The sequence below is a fragment of the Camelus ferus genome, chromosome 9, assembly GCF_009834535.1.
Source record: "Camelus ferus isolate YT-003-E chromosome 9, BCGSAC_Cfer_1.0, whole genome shotgun sequence".
In the NCBI taxonomy this organism is placed as follows: domain Eukaryota; kingdom Metazoa; phylum Chordata; class Mammalia; order Artiodactyla; family Camelidae; genus Camelus; species Camelus ferus.
In genome coordinates this window covers 30973414-31000155 of record NC_045704.1, presented here as the reverse complement: position 1 = coordinate 31000155, position 26742 = coordinate 30973414, and the positions used below count along the sequence as shown (strand labels likewise).

Sequence of the window (26742 nt, the reverse complement as noted above, 5' to 3'; positions counted from 1 at the left end):
AGTTTGGAAATTACTTTGTCCTAGAGTTTTGAAAGCATTGCTCTGTTATCTTCTGACTTCCAGATTTGCTATTGAGAGGTCTGTTGCCATTCTGGTTCTTAGTCCTTTGTGTGTGATCAGCATGTGCTCTCTTGAAACTTTTAGGATCTTCTCCTTTATCTTCAGTGCTCTGTTGCACAATGAATAATCTTGCCTTCAGCGCTGAGATGTTTGCTGGAAATATTTCTGTGATAGTTTCCCTCTCTCCGTTCTCTCTTTTCTTTCTTGCTGGAACCCCTGCCATTTAGATGTTGGACTCCTGGACTCATCCTCTGATTTTCTTATGTTTTTTCCTCCTCTTTTTCCTCTTCTTTTCTTGTATTCTTCTTTCAAGGAGAGTTCTTAAACTTTGTCTTCTGACTCTGCTATTGAATTTTATTTCAGATCTTGTACTTTGAATTTCCAAGAACTTTTCCATGTTCTCTAATTGCTGTTGTTTAAATAGCATCCTGTTCTTGTTTGTACATGCAATATCTTTTATTTCTCTGAGGATATTAATTGATGCATTTTTTTGCTGTTTTTATGTTTTCTTTTGCTCCTTTCATTGTCTCTATTTCCCCTCAAGTTTTTCAGTTATTTATTTGGTCTCCTCCTTTTGTATTAAAAGCATCATTCAGTTAGGTGTTGAGCCTTTGTAATCTGTTTATATTTAAATGTATATTATGAAAAGGCTGATTTTATGCTTTGTGCCTAGATAAAGTTTGTCCACTGATGGACTTCACTGTAGCGTCATTAAACAGAGACCTGATCATTTTGGTGGGGAACCACTAAATGTCTGTACCCTGCAGATATTTTCTCAGGGCTCTTTGGTCTCTCCAGAGAAAAATTCCTCTTGCGAGAAGGATCTTACCTGGCTGCTGGTATTTTGGGAGCCAACCAAGGAAAGGAGGCTGAAGGTCTTCCTATCCAGTGCTCTGCTCACAGTCCAGCATCTCTCCCCACTTCTGACTGGTGTCCAGATTTGGAGATTCTCTGCTTCCTTGTATCTCCAGGTTCTGAGCTTTTCCAGGTTTCTGGGGTTTGAACTTTTCTCAGGGATGTCTACCTCCTTGACCAGGAGGTATCTTGCTTTCTTTGATCTGCAGACTCCTTCACTTGCCTTTCATCTCCCAGGTGTGTTGACATCTTTCGTCCACTGTTGTCTCTTCTGAACTCTTTGTTCCTGCCATCATCTCGTTTAACTGGAAGTTGAAGTAACCCCTTCTAACCACTTCTGGTTTTAGTTCTGGCAATAACTACCATTATGCCAACTGATACACTCTTCATTTCTTGTTTTACCAGTTGTCTCATCTTTTTATTAACTACATTGTATTTGGCTGTATTGATGTGCCATATTTTATTTTATGTAACTTTTATATGTTACAAATAATGCTGAATTGAACCTCATTGTTCATATTTCTCTGTATACTTTTATAAGGGTATCTTTAAGATATGTTCTGAAAGTCTCCCTCTCTGCCCTTTCTTGACCCTGGCTCTCAATATCATTAGCCATCTATATATTTTTATTTCATTGCAAATTCAGGTGCTTTTGCATCCACAGTTTCATTTGGACGTAACATCCTGCAGAGTAGGGCAGGTAGGTAGATGGTTTCCATTTTACAAAAGGTAAAGTGGAAACTCAAAGAAGTAAAATGAATTTGCCCAGGGTCCCACTTCTCCAGGACTCAGGGCTAGGGACCATGGGACATTTCCACGTTTTCTGGGGGTGTCATTGGTTCAGTAGAGGCTGTTTGGGTTATCCCTTTTTTCCAGGCTGGACTGGGGGTGGGGGAAGGGAAGTTTCTTTGCTAGGGAGACTTCAGAAGGACACTTCTCTCTGAACTATCTCTGGGTGTCCAGGGAGTTTTAGGGACAGCAGTTGCCTTTGGTCTCTTCTTGGGGAAAGTAGCTGTGTGACACCTGTGGGCCTTGAAGGGGCTGGAGTACATGTGGTTCTGAGGGACTGGTTCTTCTGTCACTTCTGTGCAGTGGGAAGGAGGAAGGCACACACAGAAAAGATAAAGCATGCCCTTTCCCTTTTAAAGTGTTTTTCTAAAAGGCATTCATAACTTCTGCTTATATTTCATTAGCCAGAACTTGATCACTTAGGCACCCTAGCTGGTAGGGAGGCTGGGAGTCTTTTAGTTGGGGGGAGGGGATGGTAGTATTGGATCTTAATAAAAATCAGGAATCTGTTACTTAGGAAAGTAAGAAGAAGATAAAGTTTTGGGGAAGCACACAACACAGAACCCTGAAATTGTTCAAAGATGTCTCAAAGTTAAGTGATTTTCTTCCTTTGAGTAGGAAGGCTCTGATTATATTAGTTTAAGATGCCCCAAACAGACAGATCTGTGTTTCTCCTTGTAGAGCATTGGTTATGTAATACCAATCTTAGCATTAAGAATACAACATGCTTTATTTTTAATCAGACCATAATCGAGATACCAACCCTATGAGAGTGTGTTTTCCCTTTTTTTTTCTTTTTTTTTTCTTTCTTTTTTTTTAAACATTTGAATGCTGAGCAGTTGGCAAAGAATTTGCCTACTGGCATAACTCTTACTACCTAACATTACCCTTTCCTAAAGATCCAGCCTTAGGTTTTCAAGTCGTTCATTCCCACATTATGTAAAAAATAAAATAAAACTTAGAAAAAATGCTCACACCATTTGATCTAGTAATTAGGCACAAGAGGACAGTTAAATAAAGCTAAGGTCTACAAGGTAAAATTATTTGTGGGCCATTATATTGATAAAGTCATGATTTATAAAAATTACATGAGTTTTCTAAAATCATTTTTAGTAAAGTGGTACAACCATATATATACATACACACACACACCTATTATGATTACTAAAAGCTACATATTGGTACATTACAAATACCGACTGGTGCTTCTGAAACATGTATTACGTGCTAGGTTCTGTGCTTAGTGCTTTATGTATGTTATCTTACCTTACTCCTTACTGTAATCCTATGAGAATGGTATTATCATCTCTCTCTTTTTTTTTAATTGTGGTAAGATACACATAGTGTAAAATTTACCACCTTAACCATTTTTAGTGTCTAGTTCAATACTGTTAAGTGTATGCACATTGTTGTACCACCAATTTCTAGAACTTTTTCATACCCATGAAACAACTCCCCATTTCCTCCTCCCCCTGCCCCTGGTAACCACCGTTCTGCTTTCTGTCTCTGAGTTTGACTGCTCTAGATACCTCATATAAGTGGAGTACAGTAACACAGTATTTGTCCTTCTGTGACTCGCTTCTTTCACTTAACATGTCTTCAGGGTTCATCCATGTTATGGCATGTGTTGGAATTTCCTTCCTGTTTAAGGCTGAATAATATTACACTGTATGGATATATCTCATTTTGTTTATCCATTCATTCATCAATGGACATTTGGTTCGCTTCTACCTTTTGGCTATTGTAAATAACGCTGTTATGAACATGAGTATACAAGTATCTCTTTGAGAGCCTTTTTTTAATTCTTTTGGATATATATCCAAAAGTTGAATTGCCGGACTGTATTTTCTTCTCTTTTATAGATGAGAAAACTGAGTCTCAAACAAGTTAAGTAGCTGGCTCAAGGTCACACATTCAGTGCCAGAAGAACTCAAATCTTGCCCTTAAAAGGTCATTAGTCTAAAAGAGTTGTTAAAATGAACACCAACCTCCACCCCCTTACCCCCTTCACAGTACATGGAAGAATAAAATCAGTGCACGAATAGAGGCAGGATTCTAGTTCTGAGGCTCCTGAAATTCCTTAGAGCTGGGAGAATCACAGAAGACTTTGCTCAGGAAGTAGCATTTGAGCTGGTCTTTAGAAATCAGAGTGTAGTGATGTTGCATTACAGTCAACATGGGGTCAATTATATATTCTGAGCTATTATTGTAGTGTAATAGAAATATTGTTTTCATATTCTTTTCATTAAACGTAAAGGATTGTACACATAAAGCCATGAATGTTACGCTTCATGGGCTACTTCAGGTACTTCTCAAAGGTAATCTGACAACCCAATTTTCATTTATATGCTGGTTTGAGAAGCTGGTGCCTGAACAGAATGCTGCATTACTGCACAGAAATTTGGAGGTAAGGAAGCTTGTACATCAAGTAGAAAATTAAGAACAGTAGCATGAAGGTGGGCAAATGTGGGGGTATATATAGGGACATAAAGTAGTTTTCTTTTTTAAGCACAGAATACATGAAGAGGAGTATAAGATAAGATCTGAAAGGCAGTTGAGATATCAGAGTAGGGAGTTTGAACTTGGATATGTAAGCTGTGGGGAGTCAGAAACTTTCTGAGTGCAAGAATGGTAAAAAGTTGAGCCTTAGTAATGTTAATATGTTAACAGTATCTGGCAGATGTTAAAGAGAGTAGACACTGGGTGTAAGGAGACCTACTAAGAAGGCTTTTCATTGAAATCGCTCAGATGAGAGCTCTAAATTCTTTCATTGAAACTCAAACCTATTCTTCTGGAAAGCATAATCCTAACCCAAATTCTGTCTTCACAGCTTTGCAAGCATAATCCTAACCCAAATTCTGTCTTCACAGCTTTGCAAGCTGCAAAGTTTTTTTAAGTCATGAGTATTAGCCTACATAGGATATTATTTATAATGCTGGGATTAAGTAAAATTTGTTTTATTTTTTATTGCAGCAACATTGGTTTATAACATTACGTAAGTTTCACGTGTTATAGCACTATATTCTTTTGTGTAGAGTACAGCAAGCTCACCACCAAAAGTTTAGTTTCCATCCATCAACATACAGTTGATTCCCTTTACCCATTTCACCCTCCCCATCCCCCTTCCCCTCTGGTAACCACTGTGTTCTTTGTGTATATGCGTTTGTGTTTTTTTGGTTTGGTTTTCTTCATTTATTTTGTTTTTTGTTTTTTATATTCCAGATATGCGTGAAATCATAGTGTTTGTCTTTCTCCGTCTGACTTACTTCACTTAGCATAAAACCCTCATCTTTCATCCACGTTGCAAATGGCAAAATTTCATCTTTTTTTTTTTTTTTGAGTAATTTTCTGTTGTATATATATACACATCTTTTTTCCCGTTCTTTCATTGATAGGCACTTAAGTTGTTTCCATATCTTGGCTGTTGTAACTAATGCTTCAGTGAACATAGGAATGTTATATATTTTCAAATTAGTATAAGTAAAACTTAATGAAAATTTAAAACTTACTCATATACAGTAAATTCCAATAAGCACCTGTTTTATTAAAGCATTATACCAGGTCCCAAGGGGCATACATACTCATAAAAACTAACATTTGAGTGTTTCCCATATGCCAGGCACTGTTCTGAGTTCTTTATGTTTCCTGTTTTAATACTTAATAGCTTTATGGTGTAGATACTTTTAGTATCTCATTTTATTTCTGAGTTAACTGAGGCATAAAGGATGAGGTAGCTTATTACTAGGGAGGAGAAATGAATGACTGTAATCATTTAGCAAAATGGAATTCTGTCATAACACAACTCGTTGACTTCTTTTGTATGAATCTGCTACATACATGATCTCAGCTGCTATGGATTATTCAGGTTGGCAGAAAATCCTCCCCCTTTTTCCCACTCTGCTGTTCCCTCTTGAGGTGGTCCTCTTGATCACAGAAGATCTTCCCAGAGAAGAGAGGGCTCTTAACTAAGGACATAAGAGTAGTGTTGGTCCTCTAATAGTATTATTTATTTGTTTATTTACTCAACAAATATATACCAGAAATCTATTATGTACTAGACTCGAATGATGAAGGTAAATAACATACAGTTCCTGCTTTACAGGAGCTTGGAGTGGGCTGGGGAATCAGACAGAAAAGGATAAATAAAATTCATGGCCTTATAAATTCTTTTTTGGAGGAGGGGGAGGTGTAATTAGGTTTATTTATTTATTTTTTTTAATGGAGGTACTGGGTATTGAACCCAGGACCTCCCTATGGCTATATGAATGAAGTGTTTTGGGAGTCCAGAGGAAAGTGTTTTTCATTCTGCCTTGGAGAACTAGGGGAAGGCATCATAGAGGTAAGAGCTAAATTGGGCAGCAGATCCTATTTTCAACCTAAGGCCAAAGATGAGGTATAGCTTCAAAGTAATAAAACTGATTTTTCAAATAAATTCTAAAATCAGCTGTTAAAGTGAAGTTCTGAAATTGTTTTGCATACTGGAAGCATTATTTAAGTGTAAGTATAGCTATATGTATCTTCTACAAAAGTGGCTAATCTGAAGGATAGTACTAATTACGTAGGACTTCAGCTGCTAATTCTCATGCTTTCATGTTCCTATTTCATGCTGTCTCTTGTGATGAATTAATTCTGCAAATATTATGTATTAAGCATTATTGAGCCTGGAAGTACAGAGCTAAGTAAGTAATGGGCCCCTCCCCACAAAGAACTCTAGTGAAAAGAGGCAAATGTGTCTATAACATAGTGCAGTGTGTGTTACAATGTTAATAAAATGAGCAAAGATTTGTTTCAGAAGTATTGCTCACAAATTAATAATTTGCCATTGAGTCATGGATAAATTATAATCTAGTCTGAAATAAGTTTGTAGTCATGGAAATAACTACTGTTTCTCCTGCCTCAGACCTTCTTGCACACAGGAGATTTACTCTCCCTGAAATTCCATTCCCACGTCACTCCCACCCCGATTTCCACCCCAGCCTGGCTAAATTCTCTCTCCTTCAGATCTCAACTTAGATGTTAACTTCTTTGTAGAAGCCTTCCCACACTTCTCCAGTGTAAATTAGATAGATTCATCCAATAGTTATTCTTTCCTTGAAATCTGTTTGGGTTTTTTTACTGAGTTGTTTGATGTCTGCCTCTGTTTTTACACTGTTGGCTTCCTAAGGGCAGGACTGTATGTGTTTTATCCACCAATGTGTATCCACACAGTAAAACCTCATTTATTTATTGAATGCATGAATTAATGAGTATTCACTGTGTACTAGCTGTTGGGCTAAAAAGTCACATACATTACCATATTTAATCCTCAGAACAATCTTCTTAATTATGTATTGTGTCTATTTTAAAGATGAGGAAATGAGTCCCCCCCAAAAAAAAATCATTTAGTGTATCCATAATCTCATAGCTAGTAAATGGCAAAGCCAGAATTTGAACCTATTTTATAAACTACTTATAAACCCTCCTTCCTTGGCTACCTGAAATTAAATGGTTCTAGTATTTTTCTTTAGTTTTCTATATGTAATTAGCAAAATACACTACTGTTAACCAGAACTGTGTTAACGTCTGGCTTTATTTATCTATTGCTTTTAGTAACTGATGTTAAAAGTAGGATTCTGTGGTATATTATGAATCATAAAAAAGGAAAATTGGAAGGTTGGAATCAGAATGTTAGGTGTGAAGAGAAAACTGTGGAGATCAAAGCCTCATGTTTTATAGGTGAAACTGAGACTAAAATAGTGGGGTAACTTGTCTAGGGTCATATTTCAGTAAATTAGAAGCTAGATCTTCTAACACCTAGTCAATCAATAACATACAACAGTATCTCTATTCACTTTGGGGTAGTTTCCAGGTAGATGTTTTTTATATTCTTTTTCTCTTTTGGACTCTAGCCCAGAAGGCTATATATGTTCTCTTGCCATACAGAATAGTAAAGCAGTTACTGTAGACCGGGCTGACTAGATAAAGTTTCTAGGTAGGGGTAGTTCAGAGACATACTTTCCTTTGGTGTTTTTTCGGCTTTTCTGTTTCATGGTCATTTCACCATTTCATAAACTGTAAGATAAACAAAAATCAACATTTAAGTCTCTACCCTGCAAGTGATAAAAAAAAGTCTAGTGAGAGTGCCTGTGAAAGTTAGAGAAGTATGTTAAGGATGAAGCTAGAGCTATAACTTGAGTGTGTTGACCATGCGTCAGCAAACTATAGCCAGCACCACCTGATTTTGTAAATAAAGTTTTATTGATATACAGCCACACCTATTCTTTTACATGTTGTCTGTGGCTGCTTCCTTGCTGCACCAGCAAAGGTTAATAGCTGTGACAGACACTGTGTACTACAAAGCCTAAATATACGCTGCCTGGCTGTTTACCCCAAAAAAGTTTCCCAACCCCTACTGTAGACTTCCTGTACTAGTTCTTTCCATCTAGGAGAGTGCTTATTGCCTTTCAAGCTGTCCTCTCTCCACAATTAACATTTAATAGAAAGAGCTCTTGTCTCTGGGGGTCCATTTTCCATTGAACAGATATTCTGAACTTTACAACCTATGAAAGATTCATGCCAGTTTCTCAGAGAAAAAGATATAAAACTTTCCTGAGCCAAAAATTACTGCTTGTCATGGGGCCATGAAAAAATTAGTTTAATGGAAACTGGCATCAGGTGCACAATGCTTACAGTTTGTAATGTTCTCTGAGCTTTGACCACTCATATATTTTATATTAGATTTGAATCCTGGGACCCTGGGAATAGAATGTTTAAGCTCTGTATTAGTGATACTCAAAGTGTGATTCCCCACAGCAGTGATACCCACACGACCTAGAAGCTTGTTAGTAATGCAGATTCACAGGCTCTACTGTAAACCTACTGGATCAGTAATTCTGGGGACAGGGCCTAGTTTTTGATGTTTTAACAAGACCTTCAGATGATTCTGATGCACACTGAAGTTTGAGAACCGTAATCAGATCTCAGAATTTGCATTTCTATCAATTTCCCAGATAATGCTGGATGCTTCTGGTCTGGAAACTACACTTTGAGAACCAGTGCTCTAGATACTAGAATAAGAAATTAGGACATAGGCCAAGAAAATTGTTTTTGAGTCAGTCAGATCCTGTTGAGAAGAGCATAGAATAGACATTTTGGGACAATTTTAGTGTAAAATTTAATTTTTTAAATGCAAAGAAAAGAGAATTAAAAAAAAAACTACCACCTAGCAAATCTTAACATTTTGCCTTTTGCTTCTTTGGGGTTTTTTTGGTTTGTTTGTCTGTTTTTTAAGAAATTAGAGTACAGACATGGATGAAGCCTACTGTGTGCCCTTCCAGAATTCCAGTCCTCTCTCTCTTTCCCTAGAGGGAGCCATGAGTTTGGTGTTATCACATGCAAACTTGTCTTTATAATTTTACAATTTCTGCATACATTTGTAAAATTCAGTACATATTTTCAGATTTTACATAACAATTATCAGCTATTTCCTCTAGAAATTGTTTCTGAATATAATACACGTTGATACAGTGTAACTTTAGCTTATTTTATTGGCTGTGTAAATACACCATAATTTATTAATCCATTTTCCTTTTAGTAGGCATTGGGTTGTTCCTAAATTTTTTTACTATTTCAAAGAGTGCTGCAATAAATATTCTTGTACATGTCTTCATGTACACTTGTGACAGAAAGTTTCTCTAGGGTATATGCCCAGAAGTAGAATAGCTGAGAAGTAGGGTAACAGTAGCTTCAGCTTTACTAGATATTGTTAATTGTTCTCTTAATGGTTATACCTATTACTCACCTATCTGCAAGGTATGAGAGCCCCAATTTTCTACATTTTCATCAAAACTTGACATTTTAATTTTTACCATAGAGATATGAAATGCCTTCCCATTTTTAAATTTATAATTCCCACAGTTCTAGAGAGCTTGAAGGTAGTTTTCATGTTTCTTAATATTTCCGATTTTTTTTTCTGGGAATTACTTGTGATATCTTTTACACATTTTCTATTGGGTGATTTGCCTTTTTACATGAATTTGTAGATGCTCTTTATGTAATCTTTGAGTTACTTGTGCTTCAAGTACTTTATCTCAGTCAATCGCTCATCTTTTAGCTTTGTGGATAAGAAAATCTTTCCCTACTCTTGGGTCATAAAGATTCTTTTATTTTAGCTCAAGTTTTAAAGCTTTGCTCTGTACAGTTAAGTCTATCTGGAATTTACTTTTGCATGTGGTATGAGGTAGAGATCTAATTTCATGTTTTTTTTCCATATAGATAACCAGTTCCAGCTTTACCCTTTTGTCATTGGTCTATAATGCCACTGCTGTAATATATCAAGACATTTTCCTATGTGCATGGGTCAGTTTCTGGGCTTATAATCTGTTCCATAGGTCTGTTTGTTTATCCCTGTGTCAGAGCCACATTGTCCTATTACCACTTTATACAAATACCTAATATCTGATAAGAAACATCTTATTGTAAACTTTTTCAAAACTGTTCTTTTCTTGATGATTCACTTTTCAAGATAAATTATACAATTGGCTTGCCAAAGTTCATGAAAAATCCTATCTTGCAATTTTGATTGGCATTACATTGTATTTATAGATTACTTTGGAACGAATCGACTGTCTTTCAGTTCATGAACATGGTATATCTCCTTTATTCAGGTCTTCCACAATGGCCTTTCAATAATTTTTCAAAATTTTTCCTAAAAGGTGTTTGTCATCTTTTATTAGACTTACTCCTAGGTATATTTTCTTTTGTGAATAACAGTATTTTTCTAATTATTTCTAGCATATAGAAGCACTTTTTTTCTTCTTTATGAACATGTTATTCTCTCCTTTTCCAGTAGATGGCAGTAAAATACATTAAGATTTCATTGTTAATCTTTTCTTTCAGTGGTGTCTTTTTCCACTGAAATTAAAATGATTTGTTTTAAAGGTATTGATTCTGAAGTATTTATAAATTATCTCCCTTTGTTCCATTTAGGAGGATAAAAAGAAGCGAGATCGTGACCACGTGGACAGTGAGGCAGAAAAAGACCTCCAGTGTCAGGCTCCTGTAGGATTAGACTTGCCTCCTGAGAAGCCTCTTGCAAGCTCTTTAGCGAAACAAGAAGGTTGGAATAACTCTGAATTGACTGTCCTGAATGAGGAGCCTGAAATTATTTTAAGGATCATAGCCAGGGAAAATGACTGGGTTTTTAGGTTTTAAGTTAAAATTTAAAAGCTGTTTAATTTTTTTTTTAACTTTTCTTATTTCTGTCACTGCTTAAGCGTTTAGAATTACTTCAGTTTTGAAGTTGATATTCTCGTTCTTCGGCATATTTGTAAGATAAGTGGAATTTCTCTATGAGATATTTAATGATGGATGTTAGTCATGTATAGAAAGAAAATAAGCTAGACAATATTCTCTAGAATCCTTCCTTTTTAAAACACTCTTTTCCTTTCTTTTTCACTTTAGAAGTAGAACAGACACCCCTTCAAGAAGCTTTGAATCAACTGATGAGACAATTACAGAGGTAAATTTTTTCCAACATTTTTATAACATGGAAATTGAAATGGGAAATATAGGATCCAGATCACTTCTCTTTTTTTTATTATTATTATTATTATTTAAAGCCACATTTTGTGGTCTAAATCCAAATGTACTTGATTTTAAAGTGGATGATAAATATTTTGCCTGGCAATAGAAGTACTCCAAGAGGCTGACTTTTAGATGTTCTTGTTTGGTTTGTTTTAACTGGCAGCTTGAAGAGTGTTACATAATACTCTTAATGGCAAATTTCTCCTTAATCTAAAGTAACTTCTGATGTTAAAGCTTTAAATCAAGAATAAACAATACAGACATTCCCACTTTGCTAATAGATAAAAATACATTCTGTATGTTTGTACAAGAATATTCAACAATTACTAAGTCTGGGGGAAGAAACAAATGCCATTAATAGCATTTGTGACCCTCTCTTAAATGCAGAAATCTGTTCTGAAAATTACAATATCTAGATAAAACCAGTGTTCTTAAAAGGGAAAAGAATAAATCAATGTTTATTAAAATATTTGATATTTCTTTTTGCTCAGAATTTGAATTTTTAGCTCAAAGACATTGACATTATTTGCAGAGGATTCATTGGTATGGGCACGCATTCTAACAATAAACTTTCTCCTCACTGTGTTGGACTTGTATGTCAGCCCCAGAACACATCATAAGTAACATTTGAAGTAAAGCCTCTAGCGCTGTCTGTTCAACACCTATTCAGCTTTGCAGTTAAGATCAGAAATTAGTGGCCTCTCTTTCCTTTTTTGTTGTTACAGAACAGTTGAGAAAATTGTATCTCAAGTATTTACACTTGAATGAATCATTCATTACTTGTCCCAAAGGAGTGAACCAGTAAATATTGAGCATTCCAACTCAGTTAGAATATATGACTATGAAGTGTTTCGGTTACCTTTTAATTTTGTTTCTTGCAACATAAGATCAGAATGTAGGTTAATGATGTCACTTTAAAAGAAATCTACCTAACAAGGTCTGTCTTAGACTAGGGACATTCACATTGCTTAGAACATTTGGGAGAACCCAGAGCCACTTTTTTTGAATAGTCTTAGTGATTCTTCATCCTTGAGGCTCAGTATAAATGGTGGTAAAGAATATAATTAAGCAAGTTTAGTAATAATATTTTTGGTCAAGTGGGACTCTATATTAAAATGACTAATTTTAGGGGATGTAGGTAATTTGCTCTGAAGAGGTCCTCCAGAGATACTTCATGGTGTTATTCATGGTAACTACTATGGACAGCATGCATTTGGATATGTAAGTTCCAGACTGGATAGTTTTGCTTATTCTCAGCAATTTTTAGTGTCACTCCTTATGCATCCTTCTGGGAAGAACAGAGGCAGATTCACACACACCTGAGTTCAGATTCCAGCTCTATCTTTTATCGGATTTATGACCTAAATGATTTGACCTTTGAGCCTCAGTATGCTCATCTCTAAGTGAGGATACTACCTCCTTGATGGCCTCTATGAGGATTAGATATAAAATACATCAATTCCCTACCAGTGGTCCTGGCATGTGGTAGATACATTTTTTTAATTGCTATTATTATTTTTTAAACCATTTTTATTGCTATGATTATTTGTAGTAAGAAAGCTTTGCTTTGCCAAATTTCCAGAGGAAAATATCTGACTAATGGGCTAATCATATAGAGCAGTGGTTCTCAACCCTGTCAATACTGGAAATACCAAAAGTCAACCCTAGAAAAACCAATGCCTGGACCCACCCTCCTTTCCCCCAAGAGATTCTCATGTAGTGTCTCTAGGGTAAGCCTCCCACCCCACTGGATTTTTGTTTAAAGCTCCTCTAATGATTCTCATGCACAGCCAGAGTTAAGAACCTGAGATAGAAAGCACTGGGTCTCTAGTTTTGGGAATATTATGAGGACCTTTTTAATACCAGTTTTTTGAGCACCCCCTACACACACAATGGAAGTCCATTAAGAAAAGGTATATACAATTATCCCTTGGTATCCACAGGGAGTTGATTCCAGGAGTCCCACTGAATACTAGAATCCAAGGATGTCCAAATCCCTTGTATAAAATGGCAGTGGTGCAGTGAATACAGTCAGTCCTCCGTATCACACATTTGGGAAACCCACAGATAAAGAGGGCCAGCTGTACTCGCGGAGATGTACCACTCCTGTGGCCCCCCAAGAGTCTAAGCCTTTAGTCAGAAACCAATATGGAAGATTGGAGATGTGCATTCATAGTTATTATTTCTGCCTTTTCCTCTATAGTTGATAAAAATACATAGTACTAATCTCCCAGAGTATAAAGCATTGATCTAGGTTAGTCTAGGTTTTTATTTTGTTTCATCTTTCCCTATGTAAGATGCTACAAATTAATTAAGCTCTATAGTTTAAAAGATTCTCTGCCTTAAGGGTACAATTTGTATGTAAAATATCTTAACCCTGTTGTTACATAGTTATTAGTTTTTAAAATCATCATTTCAGTTTTCAGTGAAAAACATATTAGCACACAACAGATTCTTTCTACATCTGAAGAGTTTCCTCTTACTTCTGCTCCTTGACCAGTAGATTTGTTTGTAGTAGAAATAAAATTGTCTTTTTCCTGTCTTCACAGAAAAGACCCAAGTGCTTTCTTTTCATTTCCTGTGACTGATTTTATTGCTCCTGGCTACTCCATGATCATTAAACACCCAATGGATTTTAGTACCATGAAAGAAAAGATCAAGAACAATGATTACCAGTCCATAGAAGAACTAAAGGTAACTCTGGTTATTTATGTTGTGTTGGAGAAATAGAGTGAGCTGTGCTACAAAGTAACATATCTATTCAATTGAGAGTCAAGCTCTTGGATCCTGTATATACAAAATCTTGATAGAAATCTGCATGTCTGGTATTCATAATCTCCCTAAAGTTTATCTAAATCTGTATTTTTCTGTCTTAGAAAACATTTTTGAGCTTGGTGATAGAAAACCAGGCAAAATAAGCCATCTGCAGTCTTTCATTATTTTATGGGTTTTGGTAAAACTTTGAATTTCATTTGTTCTACAAAATATTTTTTCAACCTTTAAAATGAAAAGGTGTTTAATTTTTAATTTCAGATCAACACAGGTAAAATCAGTTTTTTTTAATTGAAGTATAGTTGATTCAGGTATATAGCAAAGTGATTCAGTTACTTTTTTTCAGATTATTTTCTGTATAGGTTATTACAAGATATTGAATAAAATTGATATTTTAATGGAAGCTGATTTAGAGTAGGTTTTTTTTTTTTTTTTCTGTTTCTAGGGACATCTTCTAAAATAGAGAATAAATTGGCTTGTCTAGAAATACTAAAGAGAGGTTTAATTACATTTTCTAGTTTGATGAAAGTCAGTTGCTCCATGAGTTCACTTTGGCTGTATTTGTTTAGCATATTTTCTTCAACTTTAAGAAGAAAGAAATTTAAAATGTAAAAGTAAAGATATTTCAGGCCACCAAGGTGATGTATATGCCTGATGTTATAGTTGAAGCTTTTTCCCTCTTTAAATAGCCTTGGTTTATGTTGATTTCAGAGTTATACTTTCCATTTTAATCCTCCAAATAACGATGTGTTTTTTTTCAATTTGCTCTGTACTAAACCATCATGAACTTAACTGATTTAGGTAATATCAGCTATAGCTTTATTTTTTCTGTTCTGTTTTCTGTTTCTGTCAGGTTACGGTGTTCACCTGACATAAGGGCTAGACCCTATTCAGTTACAGAAGGAAAACTGTAGACAGTTAACATTATCTTTATTTGGGCTCTCTTTTTTTCATCCACATTGATCAGCTGAAATTTATGAATAACACCAGCATTTAATTCTATCTTTACTATCAACTTGAATGTACAGATAATATTTCACTTGCTCTGAAAAAACTGAATTGTATTCAGAGAAATGGAGATTTTTCCCGACTTTTCATCTGGTAAAAATTAGGCTAGAACTGTTTGTTTCAGCATATTTCTGACCTTATTATTGCTTAATGGAAAATTTTTCACAGTTTTTTTTTCTTTTTGTGAATAGTTTTCCTCTGATCTTTCTCTTATGATGACAGGAAGGAGTAAAAGTATGGCCACTAAATGTTTTTGAGCAAATGGTTAAGATTGATCATAATTGAAACAAACAAGTATTTTTAATTTTTTGGAGTTTTCTACATTACTGCATTTTTTTTTTCCTCAGGAAAATTCAGTAGCCCGTTGTAATGTTTATTAGCTTATCCAGCTCATTAGGCTATTCAGAGTTATTTTTTTTTTGTTTTTTGTTTTTTTAATTACATGAAGATTAGGCAGAAAGGTCATTCAGCTTTGTGAATGACCAAGTGCCAATAGACAAAAGTCCAGTAAAACCTAACACATGACAGTTAAGATTCATGGAATCCACAAATTGTCTTAACAGATTACACTTGTAATCGGTAGGATAATCCAGTATTTTCTGGCCAGTTGAAGGCCCAGTGGTCATTTAACGTTAATAGTCATCTAGTGTCTCCCTTCACTTGCCGCTCCTCCCCCCAAATATGTATTTGATAATTCATAATGGAATGGAAGTTTTTCAGAATATCTATAACAACAGTTCTTAACCTGGGGTCTTTTGGGTAGCCATGGGTGAACCTTTAGGGGGACCGAGAACCTTACAAAATTACATTAAAAATTTTGTGTTCACCTCTGTATGTATACTTGAGGCGGGAATCCATAGCCTTCATCAGATTCTTAGGGATCCAGGACCTAGCAAAATCCTGATTAGAGACTTGGCCAAGAATTGAAGATCCATATATATTCATCTGCTTTAGATATAGTATCAAATTTATTGTGACCCTTGAATCAGTCTTCTCATGCATTCTTTTTTTTTTAATTGAACTGTAATTGATTTACAATGTTTCAAGTGTACAGCAAAGTGATTCAGTTACTTATATATGTATTCTTTTTCAGATTCTTTTCCATGATAGATTATTAATAAGATATGGAATATAGTTCCCTGTTTTCATATGCCTTTAAATAATATTTAGTCTACCTGTTTACATTAAGTGTTTTAAGTCATCGTCACTAGTTATTAAATAGTAGGGCTTGAATGTTTTAAGTTTGGGGGAGGAATTTGGGGGGTCAGATTCTTTTTTGTTGAGTTTTTATCATTTTAGTAAGGCCTTGGCATAATCACTGTACTTTTGGTTATTCAGTGTATAAATTACATAACCATGAAAATATGCAGTGGAATTGAGTTCTCCAGCACATGTGCATACTTTGAAATTTAAACCAAAAGTACAGTTTTGATAATTTGCCTACTCCAGTTACATGTTGCAACTCTTTGAAGTTGTATGGTTTATTTCTTGTTGGCATGATTTTACAACATTCTGCAAATTATGTTTAACTTATAATAGTATCCAAATACTTAAAAGAAAATTAATGTAAATGTTTTGCCATTTTTGCTCAGTTAATTTGAATTTGGTGGAAAATATTGTAATAATTTAGCATTGACTCAGTTTTCAGTCAAGATCTGAAATAAAATATTTAATTCATAAATGGAAAATTTAAATGTTTGTTTTGTGGGGGAAGGGTATAGATGAGTGGTTGAGTATGTGCTTAGCATGCATAAGGTCCTGGGTTCAATCTTTAGTACCTCCATTAAATAAATGAGTAAACCTAATTACCCACACACACACAAAAAACTAATTTTAGAAAAAGCCTTTTAAAAAGTTTATTTGAAAGCTAAGAATATTTTTTAATTAAATGAACTACTCAGTTAAAATTATTAAGTATAAGGTAGAAGTGTTTTCTTCTCATTCTTTTTGTGTGCAGTAAGATCATACTGAAGAAACCATTTTAAAATTTCACCCTGGAACTAAAGTTTTTATAGTTACTATAGAATGTTTAAGAATTTTGGAAAGGAATATAATAGGATATTTAAATTGATTTAGCAGTGTTTGCTTTCTTAGTGATTTTTAAAGCATACTAAATTGCTGTTAATGTTGTTTGATAAACAATAAAAGAAAAGGTTAGGGGTTTTGTTGTTGTTGTTGTTTTTAATTTTTTGAGGACCTGCATGATTTCAAACCAGGACAGAAGGGTACTTTATTTCATTTTAACACATTTCCCCTTTACTATTTTCTCTGCAGGATAACTTCAAACTAATGTGTACTAATGCTATGATTTACAATAAACCAGAGACCATTTATTATAAAGCTGCAAAGAAGCTATTGCACTCAGGGATGAAAATTCTTAGCCAGGTAAAGGAAATTTTTTCTCATAAATAATAATTATTATAAAGTTTGTATCCCTTTGTTTTTTGGTCTGAGTGATACAGATCTAGTACAGTACTGGTTTTATAGGCAGGTCATATTAAAGTAGGAAATATTAAATGAAAAAAATTTAACATAAGAAAATTAAAGCAGGAAGAGTCTCATTTGGAATTGATACAAATAAATATTGTCATTCACTTGTAATTATTTATTTAGAGGCTTTTGAATTGGTATTCACTAGATAGACTTATGTTTGCTGTGAAAGAAACATTAACTTGAATTCCCGGATAGGATAGATTAGATGCCTAATGAAATCTTGTAGGAGAAAAGCTCTCTTATTTCCCTTTGTAGGGGTGGAATCTAACTTTCTGGTAAAGTACAGGAGTTGAAGAAAGAAAGAAACAAAATATACTAATGAGCAATAACTTGAAATTGTCTCAAAGCCACCTCCCCACAGGAGCAGACTCTCCCTTGAAGGACAAGAACTGGTGCATAGTAAGGCATTTGAGGTGAGAGAGACGTGCGCAGAGACACAGACACATCATCAGGCTTCATGAGGGAGGTTAAACGAGATAACTTAGAACAGAGAGACTGTACATAGGGGTGAAAGTTCTAGGAGCTTCCCCTCGGAGCAATGGCTGATGAAAGACCTTGAAGGGTAAATTTATGGTTGTATACATCTACTGTGAGAAAGGAGCACTCACAAAATAAGTCACTTCTTTTGAGGTTTTACTCCCAGCTCTGAGTAAGATGGGAAATTAACTAAGACATTCCTGGCGTTTTAGCTCTTTTCCACTAACTTGTGGACCTTGGGCAAGACATTAACCTCTCTGGGCCGCAGTGTTCTCATCTTTAGAGAAGAAGGTTTAATCTGAGATCTCCAAGATGATTGCTAGAATTAATGTGCTGATTCTAGGTAAGAGCTGGAGTAGGGAGGAAACCAAGAAGGACAAGATAGGAGAGGGATTTTGCAAAGAAGAAATGAGTGGGTATATGGACATTGGAAGAATAAAAAAGAAATCAATCAAGGACTTGAGCTCAGGCTCAGGAGTTAGAGGATAGTAGAAATGAGTCATGTGTAGATGCACATGGTTTTCCAAGTTTTATGGTGATCATTTGTATCGCAGTTTTACATTTAAAGAATTGCCTTGGTGTGCAGATGTCTGAGTGTCTGTGTGATTGGCTCTGAAAGATTCTTGGATCTACTTATTTGGGGAAAGAAAAACATTTGAGAATTGATGATCATCCTTGCACTCCTAATATTTAGACAGCATCAGTTCCCACCCTTTCCTGAAGACTTGAGAAACTAATGTAAGCCAGTTACCTGTCTTTGGCGAAATCTGCAGAGAAAAGAGGAACATAAAGTGTTTATCTCAATCTTTGGAGAGAGACTTAGAATCTAAAACCAAGCCATATTCCAGTTTTTAAAACCTGCTAATACTTTTATTTCATATTTGAAGTAAAAATGCCTCCAGCAAATGCAGTCTTTAGTCACTCCAAAATATGTACATTGAATTTTTAGGATAAACTGTAATTTGCAGACTATAACATATCCAAAGTAAATTTATCAAGTTTGATTCACCCCTGTTTTCCCATCTCTAAATAATGTAGTTACTATAACATGCAAAAGAGTCCAGTATCTCTTGCGTTTTACTGGAGGTAGGATGGCTGGAAGCAAAGAAAATAAACTTTCTTCTCTACTTTCTCTTTTCTCTCTCGCTTTTTTCCCTTTTTTCAGATCTTCCTGTTGAGGAGCCCTACCCATCCTGTGTTATAGCTTCCTGTTGACTGTTCTCTCCACCCTAGTTGGGAGGGATCCTTAACAGCAGTGATTTTTAAACATTTAACTTTAGACCTTCTGAGTTACTCTTCTAATAGCACATTTCCCAAGAGAGCCCAGCACACCCTTCCATGAATGGTATCTTTTCAAAGTTAACTTGAATTTTCGATGTAAAGATTATAGAGTGATCTTCCATCATTTTTTTCAGTTACACACAAATAGTGACTATTAGTAGATATGTTATTTTTATAAAGAATGTACATGTATAGAATAACACTTTTGATCTCCTAAGTATAGTAAATGCTGCATTATAGTATACACAGTATTATTTGTAGTGCAGTGGCTTTGGTTCACCAGCCGCTAATTACCAGACTAATAAAGGTTCAAGTCCTGGCTGTTGTTGAGCTGCAGTGTGACCTTAGGCAGGCCTCATAACCCTGCTCAGCCTTTTTCCAGTCATGTAAAATGGCCTAACAGTAGTACTTACCTCACAGAATTATGCCTGGTGTGCGGGTAAGCACTCAGTAGGTATTAGCTATTATTAACGGCAAAGACTCAAGCCATTTTAGTCATTTGTAAAATTGAGAATTGATATAGTATGCTGATTTAGACATTTTAATGCCAAAACAGAAGGACATCGGTTTCAGAGTAAAAATAATGAAACTCACCTTTTTTCTGTGATGTATTGAAATTTGGAAAATGTGTCTAATTGAATTATTTTAATTTTACACATATTATGTTTTTAAAGATTCCCCAGATATTCTTAACTTAGGTTCTGCTTTATAAAATTCTAGAATGGAAATTAAGGAGGTTACCGAGAACTTTGTCATCTAAGCCCATTCATTTAACCAACATCTATTGAATACCTACTATGTGCCAACCTGTTTCAGGTACTAGAAATAAATGAATTAAGAAATGGCTTACATGACATACACAAGGGGAAACACAAAAGGCCAATAAACACATACAGAAATAATCACACTCACTAATATTTTTATGTTATGTTATCTTATGTTAAAATAAGACCTGTTTTTAAAAATCAGCTAGCAGTCTTTTTAAAAAATAGTAGTACCATTCAGTTTGCCAGGCATACAGAGAAAATTTCAAACACTGGTAAAACTTTTAAATACTAATATATAAGTTAATATAGCTTTCCTGGAAGGCAGCTTGGCAGTAAATAGTATTTCATCCCCTTTGACCTAGTGTTTTTTACTTCTAGGATTTATCCTAAAGAGATAGAGATTCCTAGAAACTTATTTATAATAATGGAAACTTGGAAATAAGCTGAAAATTGGAAATAACTTCCAATAGGAAGTTGTTAATTAAACCATGGGATGCACATGGGATGAAATACTATTTAATGATACAGAGGGGAGATGATTGAAATTTATTAACTGAAAAAAAAAGTTTTTGCTTGTTACAAAATGTCCAGTATAATTCCAGTTTGCTAATGTGTGTAATCTTTAGAAAAATACTAGAATGATAAACCCGTTAACATTTCTCCTATCTGAATAATAAATTAACAAGGTTTTTATTTTCTCTACCCATATCTTTGTCTACAATAAAAAATATTACTTAAATAGTTATTTTAAAATTATTTTTACAATATTTTAAAATTATAGTCCAGTAAAAAAGGGTCCATTTGTTGAGGCTCTCACAGTTCACGATGCTAACACAGCAGAGTATGATGAGGAAAGGCCCCATCATGAGAGTCAAGAGCCCTGGTCTTAGTCACTTTTTCTGTGACCTTAGGTGCGTCATTTAGCATTTCTGGGCTACATTGTTCTTATTTGAATTACTTCTGGTCCTGTCCAGTTCTTAGTTTTTATTATTCTGTAGAAGTCTTCCCTGCTGTTGCTATGCAGCCCTAAGGAGACTGCACTCCATATTTTATCCAGTGACAACACTCAGAATTAAAAGGGAGAACAGTCACTAGGAACAAATCTGCCTGTTTAACATTTGTCCAGAAACCTCAAGCCCTTAACCATGATGAAAATTTCACAGCATATCAGTGCAGTGGAAAATTCAGCACGTTTCACAAAATGAAAACAAGACTTCTTCGGTTAGAACATTATATGCTCTGAGAAAGAAGCTATGCTAGCAGCCTTTTGTTCTCCTTGAGGCATGTTTTCACAGAGAGGAATGCCAAAGTCATCAGTGATCATCCCTTGGTACCAGAATATAAGGGATCTTCACGTGTTCAGATGCTCCAGATTTTAAATATCTGATATTTCTTAAATTTCAAAAGAGAACTCATTCTGTTAAATATAAAATTTTAACATACTATTAAACTAAGTTTTACTTTTAAAATTTAGTGCTGCAAAGAATACTTAGTCTTTATTCAAAGTTTCTCTTCTGTGAACTTTCTGATGATGCAGTAAAGTTATAAAAAGCTTTCTCTTATGTCGGAAATGATCTGAATTAAAGGAACAGGTATTATTGTCCTGGTTCCTAAATATTCTCCTTTGTTGGTATGATTACATTTAATTGTTTTTCTTCCCTAGTTAATGACAGCATAAGTGCAAACTTGTGGGAAAAAAGAATGCATTACTTTAAAAATGAATGACAAACATGCAATAAGAATATTCTTGAATATTTGTAGGAGAGAATTCAGAGCCTGAAGCAGAGCATAGACTTCATGGCAGACTTGCAGAAAAGTCGAAAGCAGAAAGATAAAATAGACACCTCTCAGAGTGGGGAGGACAGCGGCTGCTGGCAGAGAGAGAGGGAAGACTCCGGAGACGCTGAGGCACCAGCCTTCAAGAGCCCCAATAAGGAAAATAAAAAGTAAAGAATCTTTGAAATACTAAGGTTAAGCAGTCTTTTTCAAGCCAGTTAAGGGGGGAAAATACTGACTGGGGCCCTGCCTTAGGTTGGTGGTGGATTGGGTTTTGTCATGAAAGTCCATTTTGATGATATGATACCCATATTCTCATACAGAGCACTACATAGAATTAGCCCAACACAGCTCAGAAAATAGTTCTGAATATGTATTCTTTATGAAAGTAGTTTTAAAACCAATAAATTAGAGATCTTTAGAGTCAGTGAGTTTATTTTAATAGAACTATCTGTTTAAGAAAAAAAGTGTTTTCTTTACCTTTTTCTATGAAGGAATTGAGACAGTACTTTTAAGCCTAAGCACAGTTAGAGCTACTTTCTAAACAGATGGGCTGTCACTGGGATGTGTGCGTGTTTTCCACTCAATGTCAGTTGGTAGGAGCAGTAATGAACCACTGGTCCTACCAGGCAGCAGCTGGCACGGCCAGATGCAGTCATGTATGTCCCACTCACACCACAGCCCACCAGCCCTGATGCCCAGCACTTTGCTGTCAACCCTGGGAGGGGGTTGTAGTTAACAGTTTGGGATTTCTGCTGTCATAATGCAGTGGAGGTAAACTTGTGGCAGGATTTTGCTATATTTCTAAGACTTATACATTTTTAAATGTATGTTTATTTTAAATTTAAATTTTAAAAATTGAACTTGAAACAAATTATAAAACAAATTGTGCGCCCCTTCTTTAAAATATATTTGATGTAGAGTTCATTTTTATGAACATACTAAGAAAAGCATTTAAAGCAAGTAACACTGGACACAAAAAGGGAAAGAACTAACCAGTATACTTGGTTTGCCTTATTAGTTGTGTGTTATTAGGGCCCCTTACCAGACTGTTAAGGAACAGTTTTAATTGGTGTCAGTAGTACAAATGTCTCCTCTACTTTAACTGTACTCATATTTGGAATTACATTTTAATGTTTTCATCTTATTCTTTTTTTTTTTACTTAGTATTAATGTGTGTTTTCAGGAAAGACAAAGATGTACTTGAAGATAAATTTAAAAGCAACAATTTAGAAAGAGAGCAGGAGCAGATTGACCGCATTGTTAAGGAATCTGGAGGAAAGCTGACCAGGCGGCTTGCTAATAGTCAGGTGATCGAGCTTTTCCTTTCTTTTCATTACCTACTGATTTCAGGTTGTCTGAAACTTTTAAGTTTTTAAGTTTCTTGTGTACTTTTAATCCGTATCTGCCATAGAACTCTTTAGGACCACACATAGAAGAAAAAGTAATAATGTATTTGTTTGTAAAAGTACATGATTAATATTATCCTCTATTACTGGGTAGAAGGACTTGGGGTTTTGTTTTGTTTTGTTTTTTAAGTGAAGATAATGTGTTCTAAAGTTGGAAAATGAACCATGTATTTTAAGCTTAAAAGAAAGCGTTTATCACTGGTCTTTTGCAATCATATTGTTTACACATTGTTTCTAAAACCAAATGAATTAATACATGACTTTGGGCAAGTTACTCCCCTTCCCTAGTATTCAGTGTCCTTTTTTAATAATGTAAGCAGAATTAGGTGGCCTTAAGGACCCACACAGCTCTTTAAATTCTGAGATTTCTCTAACCTTCATTTCTTTAACCCATGAGCACTTGTGTACATAGAGACAGGTATGAAAGTTGATATGAGTGTAATGATGGAGCCATCTATAATATTAGTTTGACTAAACTAAGGTAAGGTTTTCTGGTGAGCTATATATGTATCTGTATATGGTATATAAAACTGTTTATACCAACTGAATACTTTGGGTCATTGCAGTGTGAATTTGAAAGGAGAAAACCAGATGGAACAACAACACTAGGTCTCCTGCATCCTGTGGATCCTGTTGTAGGAGGTACGTTCACAAAATCAGACTGTGCATGAACTTGATGCTACCTAGGTTAACGTTTTAAAGCAACAAGTCTGAATATTGTTAAAGCCAACTATATTATTATCCACAAAGAACTTGGCCAGGCATTGTGTATTTCATGGTAACAGCTGGCCTAACTTTATTTTATCCCAAAATAGGTACAGCAGATCAACTTTATTAAAATATAAAGTTCCTGGAATATCATATTCACCATTAACAAAGCAAAATATTAATTTCTAGCCCTAGGTGTGGGGTAAAGACTCAGTTATTTCTTGAAGTATCTCAAAGGCCTCAGATCATGGCATAATAAATTTAACTTGACGTTTTAATTTCCGTGAATAGAATGAATATATATGCCATACAGTACCTTAATGGTAATGGAATAATGTATATGTCTTTCCCTGTGGTTGATAGAAAGTTTATTAAGGTTGGGAATCACTGTTTTAGAACCTCGGTCATATTTATATTTTCTCAAATGATATGTTAATGGAGAGAATATAGGGAATATTTTGAAATTTGATGTAAGAATGGGAAATTTTTGTCATTCTGAGAGAGGAAAAAATCATATGTTGTGACAAGCAAATATGAGAATATTGTTTTATAAATACCTGTTTTCATACTGTCATTGGGAGAGAGATAGTTGGAGATACAAAAATGAATTATGACAGTTAGGAAATAGTCTCCAGTACTTACTGTTTTGCTATGAGCAAGGCTCTGTATTAGGAGCATGAGGTGCAGCTAGGTGTAAAAAGGGAACAGAACAGGAAGAGACAAGTCCCTTCCTCTTGCGTCCTGTGGGGTGCGGAAAGGAGGACACAAGCAAAAATAATGTAAACCTTGTCTACCACGAATCAGTACGACAGAGTAACGGAGCAGCTGTGGTAGTCTGTAACAGGAGTGTCTAGTGTCTGGGGATGTTCAGGTTAATCCCAAAATAGTGAGTAAGGAATTGGGGAATAGCAGGTAGAAGAAACTGAAGCAGAGAAGAGCTTGATGCACTTGAAGACTGAAAGGGCGAGCCTGTCGATGTTCTCAGCATCCACTCTTGATTGTGCAGAAGAGAACACTGATAGGCTCCTGTACTTAGAAGAAAAAGAACTGGTGCTATGTTTTCAAACAAAACTCATTTTTTTACTTTTTTATGAAATTTTCATAGTAGAATTTTTTAGGGTTTCAGGTCAAAGAAAATGCCACAGAATTAAGAACATTGCCCTTTCTAGTATAGCTGTGGGGAAATTTTGATAAGAGATGCAGCTAGGTTGATTTAGGTGACACCTTAAGACCTTCATCCCTTTGGGAGTGCAAGATTTGCAGACATTGATATATATAAAATAGATAAACAAGTTCATACTGTATAGCACAGGGAACTATATTCAGTATCTTGTAACTTATGGTGAAAAAGAATGTGAAAATGAATATATGTATATTCACGTATGACTGAAGCATTGTGCTGTACACCAGAAATTGACACAACATTGTAAACTGACTGTACTTCAATAAAAATAAGTATGCCAAAAAAAAAAAGATCTACCCCTTTCTTTGTACCTGAGGTTCTGGTCTCTGCTCTTGGTGTGATTTTCTGGGTTTCCCATTCCTGTAGACATTATCAGCTGTGGCCAAAATTTGACTTCTCACACTTAGAGCAGCTCCCTCAAGAGACCAGTTTCTGGCTTACAGTAGAAGATGCCCCTGTCCACCGCGAGTTTCATCCTCCTGGTTGGAGGTGCCAGTACCAGTTAGGACACCAAATTCCAGACTGCTTACCAAGGAAAGAAGATCTGATTTAGATGTTCGAAGGTTCTCACAAGTGCTTTTATTTTGTCACACTGATGACCTGTGGCAATAGAATCTCTTGCAGTGTGGTCGTGTTAGAAAAACCAGGACTCTTCTTGAGGAGACAACAGCCTTCCTGTAGGATTTTGCTGGAGACCACGTTTTCTCCTGCTATCATCCTTCTCAGTTCTTGTGCTTATATCACAGATTTCCAGTGTCATTATGGGGGTTCATCCCTGATTCACATCTTTAAAGGCTATCTTCCTTGCACTACAAGTCTGTCTGTTGTGAATATTAATTTATCCTCACTGTATTATGGATTCTTGTCATTAATTGGGTATTTTCCCTTACCCAGTCTTTTACTTGACCTTTTCTGCTGCTTTACTTCTACTATCTTAACATTAAAAGGTCCAGCTTTTAAACATGTTTTTTAAAGTGAAGTGTGCCACATGATTATAAAGAATTCCAGGAAGCAGTAGAATATAATGGAAAGGACCAGATTTTGGTCGTGGCTGCATTCCTGCCATTCTAAGCTCAGGTTTTCTTACGTTAGAAATGGGGATAGTGAGGGCTGCCCAGAGTCCTGTGGATGGCACCACGCAGTGTGCTCGCAGACTGCAGAGCACCATTTGGCTCGCTACCACACGAGCCCACTCCACCATGACTGTCTCATGTTTCAGAACCAGGCTACTGCCCCGTGAGACTGGGGATGACGACTGGAAGACTTCAGTCTGGAGTGAATACTTTGCAGGGGTTCAAAGAAGATAAAAGGAACAAAGTAACTCCAGGTAAGCCCCCACATGTTGGTCATGTTTTTTCTCTTTTTTTCTGTCTTTCAAGGAGTTGGGGAAAAGAAGCATAACTACCATTTATTACTTTATACACTTTCTTCACGGTATTTTTGTAACATTAATTATTTTATTAACTTAAGAAACTGAAAAATCAGTGTTAATATTCAAAATGAGTTTTGTTACTTCTTTTTTCCTTTTCCCATCATAGGGAAAATTTCACTTGAGTTGCGACTTTACAAGTACATGTTTGGGAGAAGGTACTTACCTTAG

General features: G+C 35.4%; 1 protein-coding gene across 2 annotated transcripts in view; it reads left to right on the top strand.

Annotated features, from left to right (window-relative positions):
- Positions 1 to 26742, top strand: part of BRD7 (bromodomain containing 7) — a 40230-nt gene that overhangs the window by 2761 nt on the left and 10727 nt on the right. For both annotated transcript variants that reach the window (XM_032486278.1, XM_032486279.1), the window contains exons 3-10: positions 10672 to 10801; positions 11146 to 11203; positions 13818 to 13962; positions 17323 to 17433; positions 21828 to 22012; positions 23029 to 23152; positions 23818 to 23893; positions 26362 to 26469. In XM_032486278.1, coding sequence (XP_032342169.1) covers positions 10672 to 10801; positions 11146 to 11203; positions 13818 to 13962; positions 17323 to 17433; positions 21828 to 22012; positions 23029 to 23152; positions 23818 to 23893; positions 26362 to 26469 — 937 coding nt within the window. The remainder of the gene's footprint in view (positions 1 to 10671; positions 10802 to 11145; positions 11204 to 13817; positions 13963 to 17322; positions 17434 to 21827; positions 22013 to 23028; positions 23153 to 23817; positions 23894 to 26361; positions 26470 to 26742) is intronic.